The 12,478-nt window shown below is 37.9% G+C and overlaps 1 protein-coding gene across 3 annotated transcripts in view; it reads left to right on the top strand.

Annotated features, from left to right (window-relative positions):
- Positions 1 to 12,478, top strand: part of LOC127434765 (catenin delta-2-like) — a 426,842-nt gene that overhangs the window by 329,445 nt on the left and 84,919 nt on the right. For all 3 annotated transcript variants that reach the window (XM_051687724.1, XM_051687723.1, XM_051687725.1), the window contains one exon: positions 2,801 to 2,984. In XM_051687724.1, the coding sequence (XP_051543684.1) occupies positions 2,801 to 2,984 (184 nt within the window). The remainder of the gene's footprint in view (positions 1 to 2,800; positions 2,985 to 12,478) is intronic.

Raw genomic sequence — 12,478 nt, 5'->3', positions numbered from 1 at the left:
AACGCATCATTTGTAAATGGCAACTTTTAATGCTTGTTTTACAGACCCACCTACACACTTATTCCGACATTTTTAACTCGCGCGGTAGCTCACCTCATAGAGTATTGGACTCCGGACTCAGAAGACTATGGTTTTGAGACTAATCAAAACGCAAGCTGACGCATGAAACGATAGTGTCATAGAAGCGACTCAAAATGGCATGGTTGCTTCAGACAATTTGCTTTTCGTATTGCATTACCCTTCAGGACACTATTGGTTAGGTTTAGGTGTTGGTTTAGGGTAAGGATGTCTGTTTTGTTTACCTCTCATTTGCTGTGAGGACACTATCAGTTAGGTTTAGGTGTTGGTTAAGCATAAGGGTAAGGATGTATGTTTTGGTAACCTCTCATTTGCTTTAAGGACACTATTGGTTAGGTTTAGATTTAAGTTTTTGGTTAGGCAGGTGTGTTTTACTCATTAAAACCTCTATCTTATATTCTTCTTTAAAACCTCATTTGATTACGACACCATTACGACACTTTTGGCGCCCCCCCAGAGGTGCATATAATTCTGGTCGTGTAGAGGCAAAAAAAAAAAAAAAAAAATGCTCTAAAAAAACTACATTTCTCTCTTTGCAGCTACTAGACAGCAGAATGTTCTGGAGGTGTACATGGAAATTAGATATATCCTTTCTGAAATACAGTAGCATCTGTCAGACTGAATTAGCACCCCAGACAGTGAGCTCTCTGAGGTGAGATATTGATGACCAGGTGAGGATAATTAGCCGCCACGCTAGCATGGCTAAATTGTTTATTTCTCCTTTGCAGAAGTTGACCTCTTACAACCTTAATAAGAGTTTCTTGTTGTTTTACCATTGTGTCCTTGTGTCCTTGTTCTTTGTAGCTGATTAAAAAGTGTTGTATTTTGCCTGTATATTCTTTTATCGGTTTGTAACTGTAACGCAGCAGCAAGGATTTTTGGAAAAAGTGGTGCAACTTACCTCACTCTGCCCTACACACATTGAGCAGTTTGCTAGTATTCCATTCCTAATCAGTCTTGTGTGATTTAGTTGCATGCTGTATTGAATAGACCTACAGGCCTCAAGTTTCCTCTGCTTACAGCCTGATCAAACCTTTAATTTTGTTGACACAGTGTCAACACCAAGGAAACAGCTGAACTGTATTTGGTCCAGCTATCATGAGATGTTTAATTAATGTTTGTTTATTATTAATTCTTCTTGGAATTTTATGAAATTTGTCTTTGGGTCTGGAGGAAGAGAAGCAGTAATTAGCATGTTTGAAATTCTAATTAGGCGCATGGTTTGCTGTCAAAGCCAAATGAATCTCCAAACAAGCAGTGGCTTTTCTCACCAGTCTTAAAGGAGACAGCTGCTTAGCCATCTGACTGTTATATCACTGTAAGCAGGAGTGGATGGCCACCCATAGCTTAGGACTTCACTGCCTTAATGTGAAATATTGAGCAAGAAGTATAGACCTCCCATGCAGGCGCTTGAAAATATATGCGAATATATCTGCTTTCCCTTGCTATACTTCAGATTTTCCAACATAGCTTCATATGCAAAAAATATGAATATACAGTATGTTAGAGAATGAAAAGCATTTCGATCGTTTCTTCTTCTGTCATTAACCATCCCTAAACAAAAATTTAAGTGCTAATGATTCCCCATTCTTCTTTGTTGTTTGGTTTCTATTTGTTTATCAAATTACTGTCTCAGGCAAATATGATGTTTCTGAAGAATGGTTAATACTCCACAGTGTAGTTTGGTAAATGCTATTACATAGTCTTCGTAATGTGAGACTGCAGGCTCTACTACAGTACCTGTCAAATTACAGAATGTTTTTATCCTCACGTGTTCAGCACTACATTTCTGTGGGTCTCTGAGTCTGTGAAATATTGTTAAAACGTGTCTCAAGCTAACGCAACCACAGAATCAATGATGTTTTATGAATTTTTTACTCCTCTGAAAGAGTAATGAAAGAAACACGTTTTTTTTCTTGTGCAGTACCAAAGTCTCTCTGAGGCAAGTCAGTTCACTCGGTTGCCAACTTGGCAAGGAACCTGGGAAGCTTTCTACCTGAATGGGAAAAGAAAACTTTGCTTATGTTTCAATGACATAAATTCCAAATTTGACAATATGGTAGAGCTGGGTATCGATACAGATTTCCAGACTTGATTCATTTTCGATTCACAAGCTCTCGATTTTATTCCAATTTTGATACAGTTTCTTTCAATTGTGATGAATCGGGGTATATTAGAGTTATAATGTCCATTTCGCTTACATACTCAAAAACATTTTTCACAGCTAATGCTCTAAATAATACAGGGAACCTTCTAAATTGGTACATAACGAAAATATACATTTTTAAAAATTAACAATATGGCCCCAAACTATGCTGTTCAAATGCTGTTTATTTAACAAACAAAACTGAAGTAAACTTCAAAGTAAAAGAAAATGATTGATCTTGGGATTTACAAAATTGATATTGCAATCATTCAAGTGGAGATCGTGATTAATCAGAAAACCAGCCCTACAAAATGGTGTCATAAATTAAGCTACTTTAGCTCAAATCATGAAAATTTCTTAGAAAATGTTTCAGGTTGGTCCAGCTAATGTGCATGCACTTTTTAGAGCAATAAGAAGAGTCACTTTCTTTGCCAGTTAGGCAATTAGCTCTTTGTACTGAATGCACTTTAATACTAACTCTGGCAGTACACATACACTTATGGAGAGGAAGTACTCTCTCCAGCTGTGCCTTGATTCACTATGGTAAATGTTGCATGCATGTTTTTTCCTGTGTAGGTGTGTTGTGGAACCTGTCGTCATGTGATGCTCTGAAGATGCCAATCATCCAGGACGCTCTAGCGGTTTTGACCAACACTGTGATTATACCCCATTCCACCTGGGACGTCTCTCCACACCAGGAGGACCACAAACTACAAATCCACACTTCCCAAGTCCTTCGCAATGCCACCGGCTGCCTGAGGTGAGTGTGTCTGTGTGCACAGCAGGCATGTTCTTTTCTTAAAGGGCCCATTTCATAGAAAGAGAATTTATCAAAGAAGCGAAAAAGAAGAACCCCCAAGGCAAAAATGTCAAGGAAAAATCTCCTTAAGATGTTTAGGTAAATTAGGAGTCTCTGGATTCTGGCTGGCACAATTTAGTTTAAAAAAGCATACATGCATTAAAGTGTGAACTGGATGGGAACGTTAACCAAGAATAAAAGAGATTATTATGTGGAAGTCTAAAAAATACAGCAGCAAAAACAGACCATTTAATTCTAAGGGTAAGAGAGAGAGAGTGGGTAATGATCATGTAAAACTAAATTTTGAATATCTTTGGTGTAGGAAACCTTGACTAAAATTATAATTGAATTTCAGGTAAAGAAACAAAATGCAACTAAATGTAAATTATGGCTCCTTTAAATTTCTTAACACAAGGGAATATCTCATGCCCATCCCTCCCGTGTCATTTCCTCTCCTTTTAGATTCACACTATGTTAGTCATTTATTGTACTTTTTTTATTTATTTATGTATTTTATACCATTTTCTCCCAATTTGGAATGCCCAATTCCCACTACTTGTCCTTGTGGTGGCGCGGTTACTCACCTCAATCCAGGTGGTGGAGGACAAGTCTCAGTTGCCTCCGCTTCTGAGATGGTCAATCCGCGCATCTTATCACGTGGCTCGCTGTGCATGACACCGCGGAGATTCACAGCATGTGGAGGCTCATGCAACTCTCCGCGATCCATGCGCAACTTACCACGGGCCCCATTGAGAGCGAGAACCCCTAATCATGACCACGAGGAGGTTACCCCATGTGACTCTACCCTCCCTAACAACCGGGCCAGTTGGTTGCTTAGGAGACCTGGCTGGAGTCACTCAGCACGCCCTGAATTTGAACTTGCGACTCCAGGGGTGGTAGTCAGTGTCTTTACTCGCTGAGCTACCCAGGCCCCATGTTAGTCATTTATATTGTTCCACTGCAATCTGTTGGTAGATGCTATAAATGTGTATTTAAATATGTTCTTGCCTGTGAATGCTGTGGAAATAATCATGTAATAAACAGGCAGCTGTTGACCTCAGAAGGAATTATTGCTGATTGAAAAGTAAGTCTATGACTTGCAGATGTTATTCACAGGTACCTGAGAAACCATTTCCCAGATTATGTTTGTAAAATATTTGGAAAAGAATAGCATATGGTACCTGTGTCAAACGCAAAGAAATGAACTCTTAATTGAACTCCATTGACTGCAAATGGCCTGAATAGGCAAATCTCTTATTAAGGACACCCTGTCATGTGCACCTTTTCTGTTTCTGTGGCAGCTGGCTGCATGATGAAGAGAATTGCTCTTCTTTATTTCTAAAGCACAATCTACTGGACCATTGAGAAAGATGGTTCCTTTGATCACCATGGAAACTTTGTATTTTTAACACATCCTTCCTCTTCCATGTGGAAAAAGGGAAAAACAAGTCTAGAAGCAAGCCTGACAATAATTTCCCTCCAGCTACAGCTGTTCTGTTCATTCATAACTTTAGATGAGGACCAAAATTTTGCACTGGACATCAAGCGGCGACCCAACACAGTACCAAAATTGTTTAGTGAGCCAAATATAATTTCTAACATTTTATGCTGTCTGCAGCCATTTATTCATTGCAGAAATTCCATCCTTGATGCAGCTATACTTCTAAATTAATGTAGTGTGGGTCATATTTTATTTTGTTGTTTTGTTCATGGTTTTCGAGGAAGTCAAGCAACCTGACCACATACCTAATTTTGCTAGCTTCTATAAAGTGTCTCCAGAATAGTCAAATTTGATTGGACAATTCTTTTGATGTCAAAAACAAATATATGGGAATATTTTCTCCTCCCTTTTAAAAGTTGATAAGCCTACAGTATTTATTTTTCTAACCTGGCGAGGCATGATTATGTGGTTAGTTGCATTGTATTTTATTTGCATTTAGCATGGTTTATGTCTATCAAAAGAGACCTGCGACCCATTTTTGGGTCATAACCCAACATGTTGAGAACCACTGCTCTAGACTGCCTGCAGTTAAAAACTATATTATTATAAACTGTAAGACTCATGGTGAGTAAAGGTTTACCGTATCACTCCTGTCTCTTCATTGTGAAGCAAAGGAACACAAAGCGTCTGATTCATGATTTATGCAGTAATGCATAATGACGTTTATGTGGATTGAAAATCTGGCATATTATGATTTATACATGGCTTCTTGTTTTGAAGAGTTGGATGAAAAATAACTGCAAGAAAGTGTTGATTCTCGTGGGCCGAAAATCAGTCTCACGTAAGGCTTTATTCTTGTATCCATAGCAACAGCACAGTATCAAACTATGTTTAATAGTTTTCCTTTCAAGATTTCCTAAAGGAATGAAACCTCATTCAAACCACAACTCTAGAATTTTTGTAGTTGTTTATAAACTTAGCTACCATAAAAGGGATAGTTTATCCAAAAATGAAAATTTACTCAGCCTCATGTGGTGTTCCAAATCTGTATGACTTTTGTTCTTCTGTGGAACACAAATGGAGATGCTGGAGTTTCTGAGCCTTTTTATTTTCATGCAGTAAACGTGAATGGTGACTGAGGCGGTCATTCTTGCCAAACATCGAATTTTGTGTTAAATATGATTATTATTTTTTGTGAACTATCCCTTTAATTGCAGTATGTTGGCTGGATGAAACCAAAATACAGTTATTCAAAAAACTATGTTTAGGGTTTTTTTCAGTATCTCTAAACCGAGACCAAGATTTCTGACCCTAACTCCTCCTAGAGCTTTCAAGCTATATCCACCAAACTCGGCATAGATCTTCAGACTGTTCTGGAAGAGTGTGCTATCTCTTTCCTAACTGATCAGATGTACGTTTTTTGCACAGTGAAAGATTAAATATCGGAAAAATCCCATTGACTTGCATTGACGGAATGTTCAAATGGGCCAATGGAATGCTCATTAATTCAAACTCCAACTCTCAAAATTAATATGTAAACAAACCCACACAATCTTCTTAAAGCTCTCTCTCTCTCTCTCTCTCTCTCTCTCTCTCTCTCTCTCTCTCTCTATCTATCTATCTATTTGTCTATCTATATCTGTTTCTCTCTCTATCTATCTATCTATCTATCTATCTATCTATCTATCTGTCTGTCTATCTATCTATTTGTCTATCTGTATCTCTCTCTGTTTCTGTCTGTCTATCTCTGTGTTTCTGTCTGACAGCAAAATTGGAAACAATAATTTTCTTTAAATGTACACACAATGTCCAGCTACGACTCTGGAGGCTGCTCAAATTTCAGCAGCGCAGCGGAGCACAACTAACATGGTTTTCCATTAAATTCGACTCAAATTGTTATCAAAGTAGTTAGATTATTTACTCTAGCCATGACTGGATGATTCATGATGTATATACTGCATATGTTTCATATCCACAGTTTGTCTGACTAACCACTGGGCGCTGCCATGATGATTCTAATCGCCACTGGACTGTTTATTGGTTCCGGTCTCCATAAGAAGCAAGATAAAAAACTCAATACGAGCTTTCCAGACAGAGAACAACAACCATTTTAATTGTTAGTTGGAGTAAAAATTAGTTCAGACTCAACTTTTGCAGTAGTTCGCTGTCATAACAACTTGAAGTAGTTTATGACATCAACGTTACTCACCTCAGTTCATAGCCTCATGTCATGCACCCACTCGTTAAACTTTGACGTGTGAGGCACTGTCAAAAAACTGTCATTGCAGCTCTCTAAAGTATCAGCACTATGGAGCCACATTGGAAAAATGTTTACACGGTTAATATGCTAAACATCAGATTATATACTAAGAATATACGCTGATGCAAGTGTAAACACTGGAGACCAAAATCTGAAAACAGGCGTCAGTTATGGAAAACTTCTGTATTCAGGAAAAAGGTGTATAGCCTACACAATGTATTTTCAGTTACAAGTAAGCCTTTTTGTGGTTTGACAGCTTGAATGAAGCCTATTCAATACTACATACAGTGCATCCAGAAAGTATTCACAGCGCTTCACTTTTTCCACATTTTGTTATGTTACAGCCTTATTCCAAAATGGATTAAATTCATTATTTCCCTCAAAATTCTACAAACAATACCCCATAATGGCAACTTGATTGGAGGTTTCTACAACTTGATTGGAGTCCACCTGTGGTAAATTCAGTTGATTGGACATGATTTGGAAAGACACACACCTGTCTATATAAGGTCCCACAGTTAACAGTGCATGTCAGAGCACAAACCAAGCCATGAAGTCCAAGGAATTGTCTGTAGATCTCCGAGACAGGATTTTATCGAGGCACAGATCTGGGGAAGGGTACAGAAAAATGTCTGCAACATTGAAGGTCCCAATGAGCACAGTGGCCTCCATCATCCGTAAATGGAAGAAGTTTGGAACCACCAGGACTCTTCCTAGAGCTGGCCGCCCGGCCAAACTGAGCAATCGGGGGAGAAGGGCCTTAGTCAGGGAGGTGACCAAGAACCCAATGGTCACTCTGACAGAGCTCCAGCATTTCTCTGTGGAGAGAGGAGAACCTTCCAGAAGAACAACCATCTCTGCAGCACTCCACCAATCAGGCCTGTATGGTAGAGTGGCCAGACGGAAGCCACTCCTCAGTAAAAGGCACATGACAGCCTGCCTGGAGTTTGCCAAAAGGCACCTGAAGGACTCTCAGACCATGAGAAACAAAGATTGAACTCTTTGGCCTGAATGGCAAGCATCATGCCTGGAGGAAACCAGGCACCGCTCATCACCTGGCCAATACCATCCCAACAGTGAAGCATGGTGGTGGCAGCATCATGCTGTGGGGATGTTTTTCAGTGGCAGGAACTGGGAGACTAGTCAGGATCGAGGGGAAGATGAATGCAACAATGTACAGAGACATCCTTAATGAAAACCTGCTCCAGAGCACTCTGGACCTCAGACTGGGGCGAAGGTTCATCTTCCAACAGGACAACGACCCTAAGCACACAGCCAAGATAACAAAGGAGTGGCTCCGGGACAACTCTGTGAATGTCCTCGAGTGGCCCAGCCAGAGCCCAGACTTGAACCCGATTGAACATCTCTGGAGGGATCTGAAAATGGCTGTGCACCGACACTCCCCATCCAACCTGATGGAGCTTGAGAGGTCCTGCAAAGAAGAATGGGAGAAACTGCCCAAAAATAGGTGTGCCAAGCTTGTAGCATCATACTCAAATAGACTTGAGGCTGTAATTGGTGCCAAAGGTGCTTCAACAAAGTATTGAGCAAAGGCTGTGAATACTTATGTACATGTGATTTTTTTCGTTTTTTATTTTTAATAAATTTGCAAAGATTTCAAACAAACTTCTTTCACGTTGTCATTATGGGGTATTGTTTGTAGAATTTTGAGGAAAATAATGAATTTAATCCATTTTGGAATAAGGCTGTAACATAACAAAATGTGGAAAAAGTGAAGCGCTGTGAATACTTTCCGGATGCACTGTACAGTATAGAGAAATTGCGTAATGAACATCACCATTTCTAATCATTCAGTTTGCGCAGCTATACCAGTTTCATTCACTAACCTGCAAACTCATCAGTGCCACTTAGAACAAGTACAAAAACTTCATTGACACGACCTATGTGCGATACCTGTGCCTTGTCCTACCCATGATTCAACATGGTGCTTCTCATCCAGTGTGTGACCAGCTTCACTCTGATGTCTGTATAACCATCAAACTTAAAACTTTCAAAACTAGTTTAAAGGCTTAGTCAAGCCAACATCAAAGTTTGTCTTGACAAACCTTACCTATCTTGTTGGATGTTTGCTTTTCATAAATGAGTTCTCTGGTAAATCTCCTTTCAAAGAGAGAAGATTTTCTTTGACGACATGCTCTGAGGCACACAGGCAGAGGTGCCCACACCCACTGATATGCAAAAATATACACGCTGTCTTATCTTTTTATTTTCATTTTCTCTAAATAGTAAGCTTGCATCTGGTTCTAGCTGTAAATTACTCCTCAGAGTGAATGGCAGTGACTTGTGTTTAAACAAATCATTTTAGAGAGGTAATTACCATCCTCCGCATATTAGTCTGTCAAATATATGTGTGCTGCAGAAAGTAAAATGTGTATCTTATGCTTATTAAATGTGTGTGGCAGCACATAGACACATAGGCAAAATTCAATTCCCTACCTTTCTTTCTTTTATCCAGGAACAGTGTTGGGAACCACTGACATAGACTATCAATTAATTGCCAACAATGCCTTCATCAGCCAACTAACAAAGGACAATGCATCCATGTGAACTTCTGCAGTTAATCCAGGATGAACTTCAAAGACATTAGTCATTAATCTTACAGTTCATAATCTTTGTTTAAACACTGGCCCTTAACACTTACTTAGTTTACTTATTTTAAACCATGACCTGCACTGGACATAAATAACTAATATTGGCATTATATTCATGATGTTTAGCCAGAGGGGAACTGGCCCCATAGTGAGCCTGGTTTCTCCCAAGGTTATTTTTCTCCATTAACCAACATCTTATGGAGTCTTGCCACAGTCGCCTTCGGCTTGCTCACAGGGATTCTAAATACAATTATTATTTACTTATTTATTTTTATATACAATTTACAATCATATTTAATCAAACTACACAATGATCACTCTAAGACTTTATAGATATTACAGTTTCATTTTCTGTTAATGCATGATTTTTTGTAAAGCTGCTTTGAAATGATGTGTGTTGTGAAAAGCGCTATACAAATAAAAAATGACTATAACACACATATGTGATTGCTTATATAGCATATGTTTTGTTAACATATATATATATATATATATATATATATATATATATATATATATATATATTTTTTTTTTTTTTTTTATCTGAATTTAGTGCATACATTTAGCATCTAAATGGTACACAACCCTCCTCTGTAGTATGCAAAGTACACATTGTAATTAATGTAGTAACAAAGCAAAACACGTTTATATTGAAAGTGGAAATTAGGGGCCAGTTGCATAAATATAGCCATTAACTTAAGATGTCGTCTAACAATTAGTGTGACTAACTAAAGACGCCAGAGAAAGCCTGTAGCATAAAACAAGCTCACAGTTGTCTTTAGTAAGACAGTCTAATTCGCATTGCATTGTGGGTAAATTAAGACACTGAATGACAGCAGGCACTTAACAGTTTTCCATCACTGAAAATATTTGCATATTATAAGAATACAATGCTTCAAAATCGATTTTAATGAACAAATTATGTGATTTTAAACCAAATATTAAAAAACGCAAGAAATGTTGTTACCATCGTAGGAGTCAAAGTCTTCTACAAAGTCTCAAATTAAGCCCCATTCAGCCTTCAACTGAAGCCCCCACTGGCTCAGCTGACAGTTATTTTCCATGGCAACATGTATAAGTATAATTTAAACAAAAGTTAGCCTAAGGGTGTGCTGTCTTACAATTTTATCATAAATTAGTCCGATCTAAGTTTTTATGCAACAGACTGAAAAAGTTAAGACCAAAATTTTATAAAACTAACTTGTAAGACTAGTCTAAAACAGTTTTATGCAACTGGCCCTAGATGCATTTATGTAAAGGTTAGAACTTAGACCACTAGTAAAAATCCTTTGCATTTTTCTAATTGTATGCATTTTTATTACAAATGGTACTATCAACATAACAATTTGAGTGAAAAAATGCTTTGAAAAATTACAATTAATTTCAGATGTTGAGAAAGAGTTTACTTATTATTTTTTTATGGACCCCTTTTGCTTTAATGACAGCATGCACTCAAGCATGCATGGACTCCACAAGTTTGTTAAAAACCTGATGATCCATGTTATTCCAGCATGATTTGAGCATGTTCCAAAGTGCATCTTGTGTGCTTTAAAAGAAGCAAGGAAATCTGACCTTTTTGTACAAAGGTGTTAACATGGTCATTGTCACAAATGTTCTTATTTGATTAATGACCTAGTATTATTGCAGAATCTTCAATGTCACATACATTTTACTCCATGACGTTTCTTTGTTTTGCATTTCCTGAAACTTTCTGTTTATCTTCAGGTTAAATTAGATTTTAATTTCAACACATCAGTGTGGTCTCTGACTTGTAACACCACTGTAAAATCAATGAGCTGTGTGTCAAGCTATGCATCAAATATTTCAAGTGCCCCCAAAATAATAAAAAATATTTTGGATAAGACATTGTTCTGTACTTGCACTCTTGTTGTCTCCTTTGGGGATCACCTTGGAGACGACAGTCATGTTGCCAATTTCTCGCAATTTCTGACATTAAATATTTCAACTCAGATGGAAAATATTTGTCAGAGTGGTTCGTTCTCTCCTGTGGAGGCGGGTATATTCCAAAAACCCATTGAAAATCAGTGAAGCAGTGTTTGTGGAATTAAGCCTCCTCCCAATGGGAGTTTGACGCACTACTTCTGTAAATCACTTCCACAAGCTAAAATCAAATATATGAAGCCTGTGGTTCTTCATGGGCAAAAAAAAATCTATCTAACAGAAAGAGATTTTTTTCTGCCACAAAGCACAATCCTTTATGACTTTACAAAAAAGCATCACAACATTGGATTTCCTTTTTCTCTTTCTCTGGCAGACTTCTGTGAATGAATGATTCAAACATTTACACAGTTAAATAGCTCTGCCCACTGTTTAGATCCGGCAACTCACTAGCTGTCAGCTGGATCTCAGTCAAACCTCAGCTGCTGCCCACTCTCAAAGGGCCTTTTAAGGATCTTTTCCTCTCATTTGTGGGAGTGCTGCCCTTGAACCCTCAAACAGTTGATTGGGGAATTGTTTCATAGGCAAGGTGCATGCTTGGTGTGATGAAAGAGTAAAAATGCAGCTGCAATTTTGATGGAAACTGTGACAAATGTTTAATTTGTCTCAGGAAACTTCAGTCCTGAACATTGCTGGAACACTGATTCTTGAGACAGGGGACAAAAACATGTCCCACAGTTTTATCTGCCGTTAGTTTTAGCACAAATATACTTTATTTATTTAATCATAATTACGGCATAACTTTAACACTAATTAGACCTACAACCACCTGTCCTGAGGCCATATTTCTGAAACAGTCTGTCAATATGAAAGTGGCCTTCATCCTGAAGGTCTTTTTTCAATATTTCACCTGCTGTGGTTTCATCATGACCACACAGCTGTATGAAACTCACCAGATTTGGATGACTGTGTGGACACATCATGTATACAGTATATGTATATTTTGTGTGTGTGTTTGTGCATATGTATTATAATTTTAGTTAATCATGCTATCTTCTGCATCACCACCATGATTTGTCAACACCTTCACTAAAAAATAAAAATAGTAAATAATAAAAAAAAATTATGTTTAGGATTTACCCTCATTTTAAGGTCCTGTTAGTAGCTGTCAAAACTGGATTTAATACACATTTGATACACAAAATATTATTATTTTGTCAACATAGCAGGCTGTCAACCACGT

This window comes from Myxocyprinus asiaticus, chromosome 44 (genome assembly GCF_019703515.2).
Source record: "Myxocyprinus asiaticus isolate MX2 ecotype Aquarium Trade chromosome 44, UBuf_Myxa_2, whole genome shotgun sequence".
NCBI classification, from domain to species: Eukaryota; Metazoa; Chordata; class Actinopteri; order Cypriniformes; family Catostomidae; genus Myxocyprinus; species Myxocyprinus asiaticus.
The sequence above is the reverse complement of the archived record's forward strand: the minus strand, read 5'-3'. Positions and strand labels throughout refer to the sequence as shown.